We start from the raw sequence: 18,510 nt of genomic DNA on the forward strand, positions 1-18,510 counted from the left end.
ATTAGGTTAGACCGGCTGGTCAGCCAGCCATACCTCCCCCTTACCTCTGGGATCTGCCTGGCTCTGGGATTGCAGGGACATATCACCACACCCAGCATTTTATGTGAGTGCTGACAGTTGAACTCAGGTCCTCAGATTTGCAAGGCAACCAGTGAGTCAACTGAGCTATCTCCCTCACCTCTAGGAGAATTCTATGGATGGTCTGCTGGGCATGGTGGCACATGCCTTTAATCCCAGCACTCGGGAGGCAGAGGTAGGAGGATTGCCATGAGTTCAAGGCCACCCTAAGACTACATAGTTAATTTCAGGTCAGCCTGGGCCAGAGTGAGACCAAAAAAAAAAAAAAAAAACCCAAAAAAAAAAAAACCTATGCGTGGTTTAACAACAGGTTAGAAATGGCTGAAAAAAAGAATTAGTGATCTGGAAATGGGTCAGGAAAAGTTATCAAATGCCAAAGAAAATATGCAAGAGATTTTGAAAATAAAAAATAAGGGCTAAGGGCTAATAAATATTTCATTGGAATCTTAGAAAGAAAGGAGGAAGAGACTAAATCAGAAGAAACAGTAGCTAAGAAGATTAAACCATTGAAAGATGATGTACAGATTCAGGAAGCTTAATAAATCCAAGCATAATTATATTAGTTATTTATTTCTGTGTGAAAATTAGCTGGAGGGCTGGAGAGATGGCTTAGCGGTTAAGTGCTTGCCTGTGAAGCCTATGGACCTCGGTTCGAGGCTCAGTTCCCCAGGTCCCACATTAGCCAGATGCACAAGGGGGCGCACACGTCTGGAGTTCGTTTGCAGTGGCTGGAAGCCCTGGCGCACCCATTCTCTCTCTCTCCCTCTATCTGTCTTTCTCTCTGTGTCTGTTGCTCTCAAATAAATAAATAAATAAATGCTTGAAAATTAGCTGGGGAGCTGGAGAGATGGCTTAGCAGTTAAGGCACTTGCCTACGAAGCCTAAGGATCCAGGTTTGATTTTCCAGGTCCCACATAAGCCAGATATACAAGGTGGCACATGCTTCTGGAGTTCTTTGCAGTGGCTAGAGGCCCTGATATGCCCTTTCTCTCTTTCTCTCTCATAAATAAATAAATATCATTTTAAAAAAATATTAGCTGGGTATGGTGGTATGTACCTGTAATCCCAGTACTTGAGAGGTAGAGAAAAGAAGATCAAAAGCTCAAGGTCATCCTCTACTATGTAATGAGTTGAAAGCCAACCTGTTCTATATAAGTCCCTGTCTTGAAAAAATAAATAAGTAAAACCCATAACAAAAGTTGCTTCAAAATTTTAGTAGCCTAAAGTAGCAGTATACATCTCAACATTCCTGTGGGTCAGAAATTGGGAGTGGCATCAGCTGGGTGGTTCTGGTTTGGAGTCTTTCACGAGGCTTCATTCGGGACGTTGGTGGGTGCATGTTCATTTAAGCTCTTGGCTATAAGAGTCCCATCACATGGTTGGCAGTTTAGTGCTATCTTTTGGCCTCCATTCCTGGATAGAACCCTAGTCCCACATGGACGTCTCCAGAGCAAGTGACTTGAGAGGACTGCCGAAGCTTCATTGTCTTTCATGACCTGCCACATGGGATCATTTCCCCAGTTTAGGAATTATCCTGGGACTACCACACAAGGGCATGAATCAGATAGAATACATAATAGAAAACCTCACATTTAGTCACATCTTAGAAAAACCAGAAGACCATGTCAAAAATCTAACAGGTGAGAGAATGATGTTTAGAAGCCCATCCTGATACTGAACCTTGAGATCTAAGCTGAGCAAGAAAAGAAGATTCTGATGAAGATAGTGGGAGAAATGATAAGAAAAGAAATACTGATATAGATGATCTAGAAAGTTAGGGAGTGATAGTCAATCGTTGGGATGCTTAAAATTAAAAAAAAAAAAAAAAGTTTAAGGAATAGAACTCAGTTGGTAGAATGCTTGCCTGTTATGCCAGAGGTCCTGGTTTAATCCCCAGCACCACGTAAATCAGACCATTTGCCATATACCTATAATCCTAGCTCTGGGGAGCAAGAAGATTAGCTGTGCCGGAATTCAAGGTCATTGTCAAGAAATTTTCTGTGTGAAGTGAGGAAGGAGTCAGTGTTGCATCTATATTAACAGTGGACACCCAAGAGGGTATCCAACACCCCCCCCAAAGCAGCAACCAGTGATATATTTATGTAAAGACTGTCTCCCAGAAAATGAAGTAAAATTCAGGGATCCAATTAGATGAAGAGAATAACATACAAGAAACAGACTAAAAAATTGGTTTTTGACGCTTGATGAAACATGAGGATGCAGAAGTGTCTTCATTTGTGCTTATGATTTGCCCCACTGATGTTTCTTGTTATTGTATAACCTTGAATTTAGCATACTTATCAATATGAATACATACATATATATATATACGTGTGTGTGTTTATATATATGTTTAACTTCCTTTTAGAAATGAGATTATGGCCAGGCATGGTGTTGCGCACTTTTAATCCCAGCACTTGAGAGGCCATGGTAGGAGGGTCACTGTGAGTTTGAGGCCACCCTGAGACTACACAGTGAATTCCAGGTCAGCCTGGGCTAGAGTAAGACCCTACCGTGAAAAACAAAAAAAAAGAAGAAAAATGGAATATCTTTTAATACTTTGTACAAAGTATATAAAGAATTCTTGGGGGCTAGAATATGGCTTAGTGGTTAAGCACTTGCCTGTGAAGCCTGCAGACCCTGGTTCAAGGGTCAATTCCCCAGTACCCTTGTAAGCCAGATGCACAAGGTGGCACATGCATCTGGAGTTTGTTTACAGTGGCTGAAGGCCCTGGTACATCCATTCTCTCAATCTCTCTCTCTCTCTGCCTTTTTCTCTGTCTGTTACTCTCATATAAGTAAATAAAAAGGGCTGGAGAGATGGCTTAGCAGTTAAGCGCTTGCCTGTGAAGCCTAAGGGCCCCGGTTCGAGGCTCAATTTCCCAGGACCCGTGTTAGCCAGATGCACAAGGGGGCACATGCATCTAGAGTTCATTTGCAGTGGCAAGAAGCCCTGGCGTGCCCATTTTCCTCTCTCTCCTCTCTCTCTCCCTCTCTGCCTCTTTCTCTGTCTGTTGCTCTCAAATAAATAAATAAAAATAAACAAAAAATTAAAAATAAATAAAATTTTAAAAATAATTCTTGGTTAAAAAAAAGTCTTCAAGCTGGGTGTGGTGGTGCATGCCTTTAATCCTAGCACTTGGGAGGCAGAGATAGTAAGATCACCATGAATTCAAGACTACATAGTGAATTCCAGGTCAGCCTAGGCCAGAGTAAGACCCTACCTTGAAAAACCAAAAAAGAAAAAAAAAGTCATCTTCAGCTTCTGCATAGTAAATTTGAAGGATGACCCAGTTTGGGGTGCCACTAGAGACAGAATGGGAAGTTTTGTGTGACCATGGTGTTAAGGAAGGCAGAGACTTGAAATCCATGGTGTTAGATTAGTCATCCAGCTGGGCGTGGTGGCACACACCTTTAATCCTAGTATTGGGAGGCAGAGGTAGGAGGATCACCGTGAGTTCGAGCTACCCTGAGACTACATAATGAATTCCAGGTCTGCCTGAGCTAGAGTGAGACCCTGCCTAGAAAACCCACCCCAAAAAAAGGATTAGTCATCCATGTGATTGTTGATATTACCAACAGTTTAGGTGTAGGATAGAAGACAAAAAATGCCCAGTCTTTGGTTGAAAAATGAAGGCCAGGAGTGGTAGCATATCACTGTGATCCCTGTTACTTGGAATCCTGAGTTTGAGGCGAGCCTGGGCAACACTAACAAGACTCCATTTCAATAAAAACCAGACTGAGCCAGGCATGGTGCTTTAACCCTAGTATGCAGGAAGTAGAGGTAGGAGGATTGCGTGAGTTCGAGGCCAGCCTGAGACTACATAGTGAATTCCAGGTCAGCCTGGGCTACACTGAGGCCCTACCTTGAAACTCCAGCCAAACAAACAAACAAACAAAAAACAACAAATGACCTGGAAGTTAAGGGAAGGTAGATGATATAAATAAAGTACAGAATGATAAAGTCTGTTGGCAAGAATTAAAGTGTAGGGCTAGAGAGATGGCTTAGCGGTTAAGCGCTTGCCTGTGAAGCCTAAGGACCCCGGTTCGAGGCTCGATTCCCCAGGACCCACGTTAGCCAGATGCACAAGGGGGCACACGCATCTGGAGTTTGTTTGTAGTGGCTGGAAGCCCTGGCACGCCCATTCTCTCCCTCTCTCTCTCTCTCTCTCTCTCTCTCTCTCTCTCTCTTCCTCTTTCTCTCTCTGTCTGTTGTGCTCAAATAAATAAATAAATAATTTTAAAAAAAAGAATTAAAGTATATTCAGGGGCTTTTTTGTTGTTTTGTTGTTGTTTTTGGTTTTGGTTTTGGTTTTGGTTTTTCAAGGTAGGGTCTTGCCCTAGTCCAGGCTGACCTGGAATTCACTATGTAGTCTCAGGGTAGTCTCGAACTCAGGGCAATCCTCCTACCACTGCCTCTTGAGTGCTGGGATTAAAGGTGTAAGCCACCATGCCTCGCCTGTATTCAGTTTTTTTTTTAATTAATTAATTTTATTTATTTGCAAGGAGAGAGAGGGAAAGAGAATATGAATAAATGGGCACAAGAGTGCCTCTAACTACTCCAAATGAATTTCACATGTATTTGCCCCCTTGTGCATCTGGCTTATGTGGGTACTGGGGAATCAAATCGAACCCCACTCCTTATGCTTCACATAAAAGTGCCTTAACCACTGAGCCATCTCCCTAGCCCCTTTATTCAGGCTTTTTTTTTTTTTTTTTTTTTTTTGAGGTAGGGTCTTGCTATAGCCCAGGCTGACCTGGAATTCACTCAGTAGTCTCAGGGTGGCTTTGAATCCATGGCAATCCTTCTACCTCTGCCTCCCAAGTGCTAGGATTAAAGGCACGCACCACCACAGCCAGCTTGTATTCAGGTTTTTTAAAGAAAGTAGGAAAGGTTTAGAAGAGTCGAAGAGGTATATCCTTTACTTACAAGACATGTATGAGCAGCAGTCTTCAAGTGAGAGGGCCTCAGGGGTCAGCCGAGGCTCAGAAATGGCGCCTTTCATGGATGAAGCTGAGGGGAAGATTTTACTCAGTGAAAGTTGCATGCTTGTCACTATCCTTGTGATTTTTATTATCGGTTTTAAGCTGGGTATGGTGATGCACGCCTTTAATTCCAGCACTCGAGAGGTAGAATGTTGCAGTCAGGTTCACATTGCTGGTAGAAATCACCCAACTAGGGCTGGAGAGATGGTTGAGCGGCTAAGGCATTTGCCTGCAAAGCCAAAGGATCCTGGTTTGACTCTCCAAGACCCATGTTAGCCAGATGCACAAGGGGGCGCATGCATCTGAAGTTCGTTTGCAGTGGCTGGTGGCCCTGGCATGCCCATTCGCTCTCTCAAATAAATAAATGAAATATATTTAGAAACCAACCAACCAAGAACAACTTGTTGGGGGGGGGGGTTATTTTGGCTTACAGGCTTGAAGGGGAAGCTCCATGATGGCAAGGAAAACAGTGGCATGAGCAGAGGGTGGACATCACCCCAAGGCCAATACAAGGTGGACAATAGCAACAGGAGAGTGTACCAAAAACTGGCAAAAGGACACTGGCTTTAACACTCATAAGCCTACCCCCAGCAATATACTGCCTCCAGGAGGCTTCAATTTCCAATTGCCATCAGCTGGGGAGACTAGCATTCAGAATGCCTAAGTTTATGGGGGACACCTGAATCAAACCACCACATAGAGATAGGTGTATCACTGAGTTCAAGGCCACCCTGAGACTACATAGTGAATTCTAGGTCAGCCTGGGCTAGAGTGGGACCCTACCTCAAAAAACAAAATTAATTAATAATTTCTTTACACTTATTTTCTGTAAAATTCTGGGTTACCTGGCCTGTGATAATGAACATCAAGATATTCATTATAAAAACCGAGATTCAGGGCTGAAGAGATGGCTCAGTGGTTAAGGCACCTGCTTGCAAAGCCTGACCGCCTGGATTTGATTCCTTAGTACCAGTGTAAGGCCAGGTGCACAAGGTAGCATATGTATCTGAAGTTTGTTTGCAGTGGCAAGAGGCCCTGGCATGCCTATTTTCTCACTCTCTCTCTCCCCTTGCAAATAAAATACACACACACACACACACACACACACACACACACACACACACACACACACACGGAATCAGTTTTAATTGAATTTGTGGAATGAATACCACATTTTATGCTCTTATCTGTTGTTGAAAATATAAAAATATATACAACGTGATACTTTTTCTCAAAGTATGTAGATTACTGAGCTCAGTAGAATATAACTGTATGCTTCCCATATACAGCCGGAAGGACTTCATATATACACCTCTAAGATTTTTAGCAGCGGTGGATGAGTTCTGACACGCTAAGGGGAATGTTTAGCCTGTGTTCTTTGAAACTTTGTTAGAATATATCATATGGGGTTGGGGAGATGCCCCACAGCATGAAGACTGGAATTTGGATCCCCAGCACCCAGGCAAATGCTGGCCAGGTGTGGTGACCTGCCTGAAATCCAAGCACTCAAGCAGCAGAGATGGGATTCCCAGGGCATGGTAGCTCGCTGGACTAGCCAAATTGATGAGCTGAGTTCAAGTGAGACACTCTGCCTCAGAACATAAAGTGGACAGTGGTTGAGGAAGACGGTTGATATCACCTCTGGCTTTCACATACATGAACACACATGTGCACATGCATCTAAACCCAAAAGCATTAAAAATTCATACACATGTGCAAACATACATACCCAAAAAGAATATACAGTTTACTAGTAATATTACAAAATAATATGTAAAGTTCCTTTTTTTTTTTTTTTTTTTTTTTGGTTTTTCGGGGTAGGGTCTTACTCTAGCCCAGGCTGACCTGGAATTCACTATGTAGTCTCAAAGGTGGCCTCAAACTCACAGCAATCCTCCTACCTTTGCCTCCTGAGTGCTGGGATTAAAGGCGTGTGCCACCATGCCTGGCTCTGTAAAGTTACATTTTAAAATAACTTTTTTTTTCTTTTTTTAAATTTTTTTCTGTTTTATTTATTTATTTGAGAGGGACAGACAGAGAGAGAATGAGGCTGATAGAGAGAGAGAGAATGGGCGCGCCAGGGCCTCCAGCCACCACAAACGAACTCCAGATGCGTGCGCCCCCTTGTGCATCTGGCTAACGTGGGTCCTGGGGAATTGAGCCTTGAACCAGGGTCCTTAGACTTCACAGGCAAGCGCTTAACCGCTGAGCCATCTCTCCAGCCCTAAAGTTACATTTTAATAATTCATCTTTTGTCTGTTTCTTCTAGGCAGGGATACCAATGGGACCAATGCCAGCAGCAGGAATGCCTTACCTGGGACAAGCACCATTTCTGGGCATGCGTCCTCCAGGCCCACAATACACTCCTGACATGCAAAAGCAGTTTGCTGAAGAGCAACAGTAAGAGACCTCCAGGATTCCAGGATAGCAGAGATGCATAACTGTGGCTGTTTAGTAGATGATCGAATGTTCTTAGTACATATGTGAAGTTAGAATGGTCATACTGCCTTTAAAATGCTTTAAAATACTTGTATTTTGAGAGAGAGCTCTTTAAGTAGTTTCATCAGAAGTTTAGAGCCAGCTGAGGGTGATGGCTTTCAAATAAATAAGAAAGTTATATATAATTAAGAGTGAAGATTATAATCCTAGAAATTCAAGTTGATAGTGTTGAAACTGTTAGTAGTACCCAGAATGTAACAGTTACTACCTGAAGCTGGATCCTTATTAGATTTTTTTTTCCTTCAGAAAACGATTCGAACAGCAACAGAAACTCTTAGAAGAAGAAAGAAAAAGACGCCAATTTGAAGAGCAAAAGCAAAAGCTCAGACTTCTGAGTAGTGTGAAACCCAAGGTAATGTGTTCCCGGGCTCCCCTCTGCAAACACACAGCCGGGTTTGTCACTATCCTTGTGATTACTCCTGTCATTCATCCAGTGGATTCTGCCCCTTAGGCACCAGCCCAAGCTGAGGGTAGGGTGGATTCCTTTCACCTTGGTTTACCCAAGTCCTGAAGTGAAAGACTTGCCTTTTTACTGCCACATCCGGGTTTGTACTCTTTCTTGGCAGTATCTGTCTTGAGTGTAATGATAGAAAATGGATTTGTTGAGACCCTCACAGAACACTTAGTGTCTAACAGCCCTGCCCTAAAGTATTTGTGAATGAACCTTTTAATGCTTTTATATCTGTGGAAGGTTTTTGTGCCTTTGTTTCACATCCATATTGCTGCCTTTCTAATTGAACACTTTATTAGAAGTCTGTGGAAATGGAACCATGTGTGCTGGCTCATACCTATAATCCCAGTATTCAAGAGCTAGAGGCAGGAAGATCACCAAGAGTTTGAGGCCAGCCTGGGCTACCCAGTAAGTTCCAGGTCAGCTTGGACTGCAGCACATAAAACCCTATCTTAAAAAACCAAAAACAGGGCTGGAGAGATGGCTTAGCGGTTAAACGCTTGCCTGTGAAGCCTAAGGACACCGGTTCAAGGCTCGGTTCCCCAGGTCCCACGTTAGCCAGATGCACAAGGGGGCGCACGTGTCTGGAGTTTGTTTGCAGAGGCTGGAAGCCCTGGCACGCCCATTCTCTCTCTCTTCCTCTATCTGTCTTTCTCTCTGTGTCTGTCGCTCTCAAATAAATAAATAAATAAATAAAATTTTTTAAAAAAGAAAAAAAAAACAAAAACAGAAAGAACATTGAAGTAGAAATTAATACTTGTGCTTTCGGTGTGGGAGGATCTAGGGCTAAGTACAGGTACATGAAGTCTACATACACTTCCTTTCTTTCAGACAGGAGAGAAGAGTAGAGATGATGCTTTGGAAGCCATCAAAGGAAACCTAGATGGGTTTTCCAGAGATGCTAAGATGCACCCTACTCCAGCATCACACCCTAAGAAACCAGGTAGTTGTAATGCCTATTGTCTTGTCTTGGAAGGTGGTTCAGAGTTGCTGTGTCTGATCGCCCAGTGTGCGTGTGTGAAGGGTCAGTGCTGAACTCAACCTGCACACAGAGCACAGCTTTGGATGTTCTAACAACTAGCTTGGAAGTTAAAAACCTACAAAGGGGAAAGTGTGCTGGGGGAGGGAGGGTATTACCATGGGATTTTTTTAATAATCATGGAAAATGTTAATAAAAATTAAATTAAAAACTATTTTATTTTAAAAAAAAGTAGCACACCTTTAAAAGAAAAAAAAAACCTAATTTGCCCTTTAGGTAGACAATGATTTTACATGTAAATCTGTGTAAGTGAGTATAGTAACATTGTTGACTCAAAGCAAGAGGAATAAACTACTATTTCACCCTGTTTGTGAAATTTTTCTTTATGAGCTAGTTCAAATTTTATTATTTATGCGATGTGATAAAATTTACAAATTCACAAGACATGGTGGTACATACACCTTTAATCCCAGCACTGAGGAGGCAGAGGTGAAGGATTACTGTGAGTTCAAGGCCAGTCTGGTACTACAGAGTGAATTCCAGGTCAGCCTGGGCTACAGTGAGACCCTATCTCAAAAAAAAATCAAGAAAAAAATTTTTTTTTGCCAGACATAGTGACACATGCCTGTAATCCCAGCACTTGGGAGGCAGACGTAGGAGGATCACCATGAGTTTGAGGCTACCCTGAGACTACAGAGTGAATTTCAGGTCAGCCTGAGCTAGAGTGAGACCCTATCTCAGAAAACAAACAAAAAAAATGTTCAACAAAGTTCATTTTCTTCAGTAAGTTTCTTTGTAGTTTTTACCATGAGGTAAGCAAAAAACCTTACCTTTTTGTTGCTGTTTTGAACACATAACAATTGCAATGAGTCTTGTTGGCATAATGTGATTGCATCCCTTTAAAAAAACTAAATATTTTGAAATCTTATCAGCTAATTTAAATATTAATATACTGTTAATAGGTGAACAATTTTCATAAGTCATTCAGCCAATCAAAGAAGTAAACTGGGCCGGGCGTGGTGGTGCATGCCTTTAATCCCAGCACTCGGGAGGCAGAGGTAGGAGGATTGGCAGAGGTAGGAGTTCGAGGCCACCCTGAGACTCCATAGTGAATTCCAGGTCAGCCTGAGCTAGAGCGAGACCCTACCTTGGGGAAAAAGAGAACACTGTAATGCTGGAAAATATTACATTAGTAAGTTTTCACACTTTTATTATGGTAACTAATTATATATGATATCAGGAGAAAAATCATCTGATACTGACATTGATCACAGTTGTTTATCTTTCAACTCAGCTTTGGCTCTGTCCTATTAATGCGCTGGTTAGAGTACATACCAAGATCCCTATTCCAAAAATAATACCCCAAGTAAAGCCCATACCAGAATTGAGAGGAGAATGGATGGATATTAGTAGTCATATTGATCTGAAAGGGAAAACATCTGAAGCTGAAAATCATGAACCAGATAGACTCTCTAAGAAGTGATTTAGGTAGGATGTAGTAGCACATACCTGTAATCCCAGCACTGGGGAAGCTGAGATGGGAGGTTGGTGAGTTTGAGACCAGCTTGGGCTATTAGTAAGCATCAGGCCAACGTGAGCTACATGCCAGACCCTGTATCCAGACATATAAATAAACATTAAAAACATAAACAAGGTGACGCACGGGAAGTTACGCGTGCGGGCGGCCCCGTCGCGATCTGTGTGGCACGTAGAGAGGTCGGCTGGCCGCCGCGCATCTCAGTTTTGCAGAGCACTGATTTCTATGGACTCTAAAATGGACTTCATATAAAGAAACCCCTGGAGCATTAATGGACAAAAACATGAATCATTTTATATTGTGGCATTCAAATCCTAGCACTTTGAGAGAGCATCAAGCACGATTTTGAAGACCATGGCCCATCACCATTATGCATTCAGGAGTTGAGTATGAATGACTTCTTCAAGACCTAGATCCTCTTCAAAAGCTTCGTGTCATCTGCATTGAACCCTCATACAAGTAAATGCTGAAAGGGACTAAAATTCATGAATACATGTTTATATCCCTTTCTCAATTTCCTTGGCTATCAGGATCCTTTATATTGCTCATATTACTCTAGACAAGAGCCATGCTTTCTAAAAAATAAAAGTTCTGTGGCTACATGTTGTTCAGTTAAAAAAAAAAAAAACATAAACAAACATTGCAAGTTGGTACTATTGGGGGGGTGGTGTGGTGGTACATACCTTTAGTCCCAGCACTCAGAAGGCAGAGGTAGAAGGATTGCTGTGAGTTCAAGGCCACCTGAGACTACATAGTGAATTCTAGGTTAGCCTGAGCTAGAGTGAGACCTTACCTCAAAAACCAAAGGAAAAAGTTGATACTAAAACTGGACCTGTTATTGAACTTAGAGAAGGCAGAAGAAGGTAGCAAGGAATGGTCAATGTTAGGTCAAACACTTCCATCTATAGAGAATAAATGCATGCCCTGAGCTATAGCACTGCACTATGGTTTAACAGTGCATAAGTGTTAGCAATGAATCTCTCTCATTGTTAAGTAATAAATTGTTTTGATGTTCAAATCTCCAAAGCTTAATCAATATACTTGCAGTTAAAAATTTCTAGTTAACTGCTTCATACTGAACCCGATAAAAGATTGTTCTGAAGGAAGCCCAAGAAGATTCCAGAGCCTCTGAGTTACAGTTTCATCCTGGACCAAAAGGATAGAAAATGAGTTTCTGATCATTTTACCACCATAGACATTCTTTATTTAAAATGTTGAATATGCAAAATTACATTGACAATGTTATTTCCTATTATATATACATATATATAGATATAAGAATTTGTGAATTAATGGCCAGGTGTGGTGGCACATGCCTTTAATCCCAGCACTCGGGAGGCAGAGGTAGGAGGATCGCCGTGAGTTCAAGGCCACCCTGAGACTACAGAGTTAATTCCAGGTCAGCCTGGACCAGAGTGAGACCCTACCTCGAAAAACCAAAAAAAAAAAAAAAAAAAAAAAAAAGAATTTGTGGATTAAATATCTACCACAAAAAAATAAACATAATTTTAGCCAAATGTAAAAACACTGCAGTAAACAAACAAAACCAACCGGCATTGTTGCAGTCAGGTTTACATTGCTGGTAGAAGTCACCCAACCAAGAGCAGCTTGTGGTGGAAAAGGGGATTTATTTTGGCTTACAGATTGGAGGGTAAACTCCATGATGGCGGGGAAAACGATGGCATGAGCAGAGGGTGGACATCACCTCCTCACCAACATTGGGTGGACAATAGCAACAGAAGAGTGTGCCAAACACTGGCAAGGGGAAACTGGCTATAATACCCATAAGCCCGCCCCCAACAGTACACTGCCTCCAGGAGGTGTAGTTCCCAAATCTCCATTAGCTGGGAACCTCACATTCAGAACACCTAAGTTTATGGGGGACACCTGAATCAAACCACCACAGGCATAGTGCTAATAAATAGCCATGTTTGGGCTGGGGAGATGGCTCCACTAGACTATCAGTACCCATGTGAAACACTGAGTCAATGCTCAGCAGTGAGAAGGCAGAGACAGGAGAATCCCTGGCCTAGTTGGTGACTTGAGGCCAATAAGAGTCATCTCAAGATGTGACAGAGGAGTGCTCAGCACTGAAACCTCTTTGTGGCACCTTCCAAGGCTCATGGTCCAATGCGGAAAGAATGTAAGAGCCAAAGGGAGGGTAGGACTCCTTACAACGTGCTCCTCCAGACACAAAATGGCCTGGATATCCATGACCTCACAGTGCCTGACACTACCTACACAAGACCATCATAACAGGAAGAAAAGATCATGACATCAAGATAAAAGAGAAATTGATTGAGAGGAGGAAGGGTATGATGGAGAGTGGAGTTGCAAAGGGGAGCCTGGGGGGGGGGCGGTTACCATGGTTTATTGTCTGTAATTGTGGAAGTTGTCAATAAAAAATTTTAAATAAAAAAAAAAAAAAGACTTAAGCCAGGTGTGGTAGTGCATGCCTTTAATCCCAGCAGAGGTGGGAGGATTGCTGTGAGTTCGAGGCCACCCTGAGACTACAGAGTGAATTCCAGGTCAGCCTGAGCTAAAGCAAGACCCTATCTTGAAACACCCCCCACCAAAATAATGTCAATTAACAACCCAAACTCACTTATTAAAAAGAAAAGTAATTGGCAGAGCGTGGTGGCGCACACCTTTAATCCCAGCAGCACTCGGGAGGCAGAGGTAGGAGGATCGTCGTGAGTTCGAGGCCACCCTAAGACTATAGTGAATTCCAGGTCAGCCTGGGCTAGAGCAAGACCCTACCTCCAAAAAAAAAAAAAGAATTGGATGGATGAAAAATAAACTTCAACAATCTGTTTCAAAAAATAAAGACAGAGAGAGAGAGAGAGTCATCTTAAAAAAAGAGGTACAGGGCTAGACAGATGGCTTAGTGGTTGAGGCACTTGCCTGCAAAGCTTAGGGACCCAAGTTTGATTCCCCAGGACCTCTGTAAAGCCAGCCAGATGCACAAGGTGGCACGTGCATCTGGAGTTTGCTTGCAGCAGCTGGAGGCCCTGGCATACCCATTCTTTCTATCTAACGCTCTTGCGCACATGTTCTCTCTTTCTCTCCCAAACAAGTAAATAAAAAAAAAAAAAGAGGTGCATAGCATACTAGAAAAATGACATTGTAGGCTATCCTCTGACTTCCACATGCATGCACACACATGTGCACACACATATGTATACACACACAAATAGCCAGGGTCCGTTTTTAAAATATTCAAAGAAGCTGAGAGCCTTAAACCATGTTTTTTTTTAACTTGTTTTGTTTTGTTTTATTTTTTACTTATTTGACAGCGACAGGCAGAGAGAGAGAATGGGTGCACCAAGGCCAACAGCCACTGCAGACGAACTCCACATGTGTGCGCCCCCTTGTGCATCTGGCTAACGTGGGTCCTAGGGAATTGAGCTTCAAACCAGGGTCCTTAGGCTTCACAGGCAAGCTCTTAACTGCTAAGCCATCTCCAACCCCCATATTCTTTTTATACAAGTCCTTTTTTTAATTGATGTATCTTTTTTTTTTTTTTTTTTTTGAGGTAGGGTTTTACTCCAGCTCAGGCTGACCTGGAATTTACTATGTAATCTCAGAGTGGCCTCAAACTCATGGCAATCCTCCTACCTCTGCCTCCCAGGTGCTGGGATTAAAGGCATGTGCCACCACGCCCGGCTGATGTGTGTCTTTTTTATTTTTATTTTTATTTTTGAGAGAGGGAGAGACAGAAAGAATGAGTTGCACTAGGGCCTCAAGCGGTTGCAAACAAACTCCAGACGCATGTGCCTTGTGCTTGGCTTATGTGGGTCCTGGGGAATTGAACCTGGGCTCTTTGGCTTTGCAGGCAAGTGCCTTAACCCTAAGCCATCTCTTCAGCCCTAAAATTATATTCTCTTTTTTTTTTAAGCATTTTATTTTTATTTATTTATTTGAGAGAGAGAGAAAGAAAGAGACGGAGAGGATGGGTATGCCACTGCAAACAGACTCTAGATGCATGTGCATCTAGTTTATGTGGGTCCACGGGAGTTGAACCTGGATCCTTAGACTTCACAAGCAAGTGCCTCAACTGCTAAGCCATCTCTCCAGCCCCAAATCATATTCTTAGTAACCATTTTTGGGAGGTTTAGAATTCAATGTGGCATGGCTTTTTCTTTAGACAAAATAATTATAGCAGTAGTTTTACGTAGTCATTTTGTATGTTGTAAAGAACTTTTTAATACTTCCAGGTTTTATTTTATTGATCCTAAAGAGTGGTACTAAGCTTGTAATGTCCTTTTCATTCAGGTGAGATACTGGTCGTTGTCACATTAGACTTTAGTAGATATTAAAGCAATTCAAAGTAATTAGAAATGTGAAACAACAATATTAGTAATGAGTATTACTAATGAGCCCTATGTTAAATGTTGCTCTGTGAGCAAGTTTTTATATAAGAGAATCTCACCTTTAATGATGAAGAGCCACAGTGGTCTTTTAAGTATAGTACTCAGGTAGGGTTTATTATCTTAAATTGACTTAGGTTATTTCATTCAGCTCCTTGTTCTATATCAGTTTTGATGCTTTTCATAAGAAAATATCACTTAGCTGGATGTAGTGGCACATGCCTTTAATCCCAGTCCTCAGGAGGCAAAGGTAGGAGGGTTACTGTGTGTTTGAGGGCAAAACAACAACAGAAAATATCACTTGGTAATGTATTTAATGTTCTTTTCTTTTATAATAGTCTTATACAAAACTTTACTTTTCTTTTTTTTTTTTTTTTGGTTTTTCAAGGTACAGCCCACTCTAGCCCAGGCTGACCTGGAATTCACATTCAAAGCAAGACCTGCCTTGAAAAACAAAAAGCAAAAAAAAAAAAAAAAAAGGCTTTCTTATGCTTGATGTCCTGATGGAACATTGTTGAGATAAATAGACTACTTGGACTTCCCAAATAATTATCACCTTAATATGTATATATGTGTGTGTTTTAAATATTTTATTTATCTAGTTATTTATTTATTTGAGAGGCAAATAGAGATAATGGACATGCTAGAGCCTCCAGCCACTGCAGATGAATTCCAGGCACATGCAACAACTTGTGCATCTGGTTTGTGTGGGTCCTGGGGAACAGAACCTGCATTCTTTGGTTTTGCTGCCGGGTGCCTTTACTGCTAAGCCATTTCTCTAGCGCTGTTTTTTTGTTTGTTTTTGTTTTTTGAAGTATTGTCTCGCTCTAGTCCAGGTTGGCCTGAAATTCATTATTTAGGCTCAGGGTGGCCTCAAACTCACAGCAGTCCTCCTACCTCTGCCTCCCAAGTGCTGGGATTAAAGGAGTGTGCCACCACACTCTGCTTGATATATATTTATTACTGACCTCAGCTAGCAAAAAGAAATCAATACCTAATGAAGTCAGATGTGGTGGCACACACCTATAATCCAAGCACTCCACAGGCTGAGATAGGAGGAGCTCCATGAGTTTGAGGCTAGCCTGAGCTACAGAGTGACTTTCAGGTCAGCCTGGACTGATATGACATCCTGACTCAAAAGCAACAAAGCTTAAGTAAATAGATAACCCAATAAGAAAAGAAAGAAGTAAGTTTGCAGTTGATTTTTCTTTCATCTAACCAAATGTAAAATAACTGTTAAAACCTACCTGAGCAAAATATGTAAGATTTGCAAAAACTGGTATCAAGGCACATTTTATGCGTTGTATAACTCCACTTGACTGTTGTACCATCTTTATTTCTTTTCACCTCCACTATTCATATTTCAGTGCATTCTTTTGGAATTGTACTACATCTTAATTCCTTTTTCTGTGTTGATTTTCATTTATATGTTTCATTACCATTTTGCAGATTGTCCCACATCATCTCATTCTACTAAAACTGTCTCCCCATCACCTGCCTTTCTTGATGAAGAGGAATTCAGTGACTTTATGCAGGGGCCTATTGAGGTGCCCACTTGTGGGCCTTCTTCCACAGCCCAGCCCTTTCAGTCTTTCCTTCCCACCACCCCACTTGGCCAGTTGCATACTCAGAAGGCTGGGGCACAGCCTCACCCTCCAGGTCAGATTCCAGTGTCTTTGGTCTTACATGGTGGTATCCCTGGGCAAATTCCTTATTCCTCTACCTCTTCAGCTTCATCCAATTTGCAGAAAGCAGGTAACTCCTAGCATTCTTATGGAAATAGTAAGCTCTTCTAGGATCATTTATGTCTGTTACATATAAAATAGTAGTGATGTTGGCATAGAAACATGTATGTGAATGTATGAGTACTGTAAAGTCACCAAGAATCCAGAGTTTTAAGTCCTCAGCCTCTTCACATGCCAGAAAAGCTATTTAAAGTTTGTCTCCATTAAATTGGAAACAGTTAAAATCACCTTAAAACTTTAAAAACATAATCTGACCTCCTAAGATGATGCTTTTCTTTGGGAAAGTCACCCTGTCGTGTTCTTGGAATAACAAGCTGGAGAAAGCTCCTTTAGAATGTGCTCTTTCTGCTGGGCGTGGTGGTGCACGCCTTTAATCCCAGCATTCGGGAGGCAGAGGTAGGAGGATTGCCATGAGTTCGAGGCCACCCTGAGACTACATAGTGAAACCCAGGTCAGCCTGGGCTAGAGTGAGTGAGACCCTACCTCAAAAAAAAAAGAATGTGCTCTTTCTGCTGGTTTTGATGGTAGAGGCAAGAGGATCAGAAGCTTAAGGTCATCCTTGGCTACACAATGAGTTCAAGAACAGTCTGGGATACATGAAACCCTATGTAAAAAAAAAAAGAAAAGAAAGAAAGAAAGAAGGGGAGGGGAGGGAAGGGGAGGAAAAGAAAAGGAGAGCGCTGTTTCTAAGGTGAGCATGGTGTTGCAGTCCTATAATCGTAGCACTTGAGAAGCTGAGATAAGAGGATTGCTAGGAGTTTGAGGTCAGCCTCAGTTATATAGTGAGCTGTAGGCCGCCTGGGCTACGTAGCAAGCAAGACCCTGTCTCAGGAAAACCAAAAGAACAAACAGGCTGGAAGTGGTAGTTTACTGGTAGCTCACGACTATAATCCCAGCAGTAGGGAGGCAGAGGCAGAAAGATGTGCTGCAGGTTTGAGGTCAGCCTGACCTACAAAGTGAGTTGTAGGATAGTCAAGACCACCTAGACCCAGTTGCAAAGTAAACCCAAAGAAACAGAAAAATAAAACAGAGCACCTGGGGGCAGAGTCCAGATGTTCATTGGTTGTCTGTCCTTGGACAAGTCTTGTAACATTCCTGTCTCTGTTTTTACTATCTATGAAATGATGGGGCAACAGGGTCTGGACAGACCTGCACTTAGTCTAGACTTTTCACTTAGTAGGTATGGAAACAGACCCAGATATGCTGGTACTGGCCAGAGGCCTCCCAGTAGTTAGAAAAAGCTGTAGCTTGTGTGTGTGTGTGTGTGTGTGTGTGTGTGTGTGTGTGTGTGTGTGTGTGTTCCTTCCGCTACATAATTCCACCTACTGCTTCACAGAATTCTTGAGACTAAGACTAGACATTCTGTTAAGTTCTCCAAAATCTTTGAAGCCTCTCTAGTCCTGCATAAATGGGTAGCTGCTGAATTATTCCAAATTTCCATCATACATGCTAGAGCTTTCCTTTTAGAATATGAAGCAGGAGAGAGTTGATTGAAAAACTTGCAAGTATGCACTTATATACCAATAATTCTTAATGCTGTTTGTTTAGGCCCTTCATTGGAAGAGAAGCTCCTAGTGTCTTGTGACTTAAGTACATCTGGGCAGGAACAAATTAAACTAAATGCTTCTGAAGCTGGGCAAAAAACCATAGTCCCAGGCTCCAGTAAGAACCATCCCAGTTTAACAACCAGTAACGGGGGTGCTGTAGATGGATGTATAAGTGCTACCACCATTGCAGAGGCAGAAAAGACTTCAGACCAAAACGTGTCAATTGAAGACAGTGGTGAGCTCATGAAACATTCAGCAAAAAAAACTATTTAACCAAATGCTGCTCAAATGCTAACACATTAGGCATTAATCTTAAAA

The 18,510-nt window shown here is 42.0% G+C and overlaps 1 protein-coding gene and 1 pseudogene across 11 annotated transcripts in view; both read left to right on the forward strand.

Moving 5' to 3' along the window:
* The window catches only part of Synrg (synergin gamma), a 97,136-nt gene that overhangs the window by 13,808 nt on the left and 64,818 nt on the right, over positions 1-18,510 (forward strand). For 6 of the 11 annotated variants that reach the window (XM_045158073.1, XM_045158075.1, XM_045158078.1 and 3 more), the window contains exons 4-6: positions 7,334-7,464; positions 7,810-7,915; positions 8,846-8,957. In XM_045158073.1, the coding sequence (XP_045014008.1) occupies positions 7,334-7,464; positions 7,810-7,915; positions 8,846-8,957 (349 nt within the window). Of the gene's footprint in view, positions 1-7,333; positions 7,465-7,809; positions 7,916-8,845; positions 8,958-16,349; positions 16,656-18,193; positions 18,428-18,510 lie in introns of all 11 variants that reach the window. The other 5 variants (XM_045158068.1, XM_045158069.1, XM_045158070.1 and 2 more) reach the window with 3 other exon arrangements.
* On the forward strand, positions 1,634-2,283 carry LOC105944484 (annotated as a pseudogene).

The sequence above is a fragment of the Jaculus jaculus genome, chromosome 9 (assembly GCF_020740685.1).
Source record: "Jaculus jaculus isolate mJacJac1 chromosome 9, mJacJac1.mat.Y.cur, whole genome shotgun sequence".
NCBI classification, from domain to species: domain Eukaryota; kingdom Metazoa; phylum Chordata; class Mammalia; order Rodentia; family Dipodidae; genus Jaculus; species Jaculus jaculus.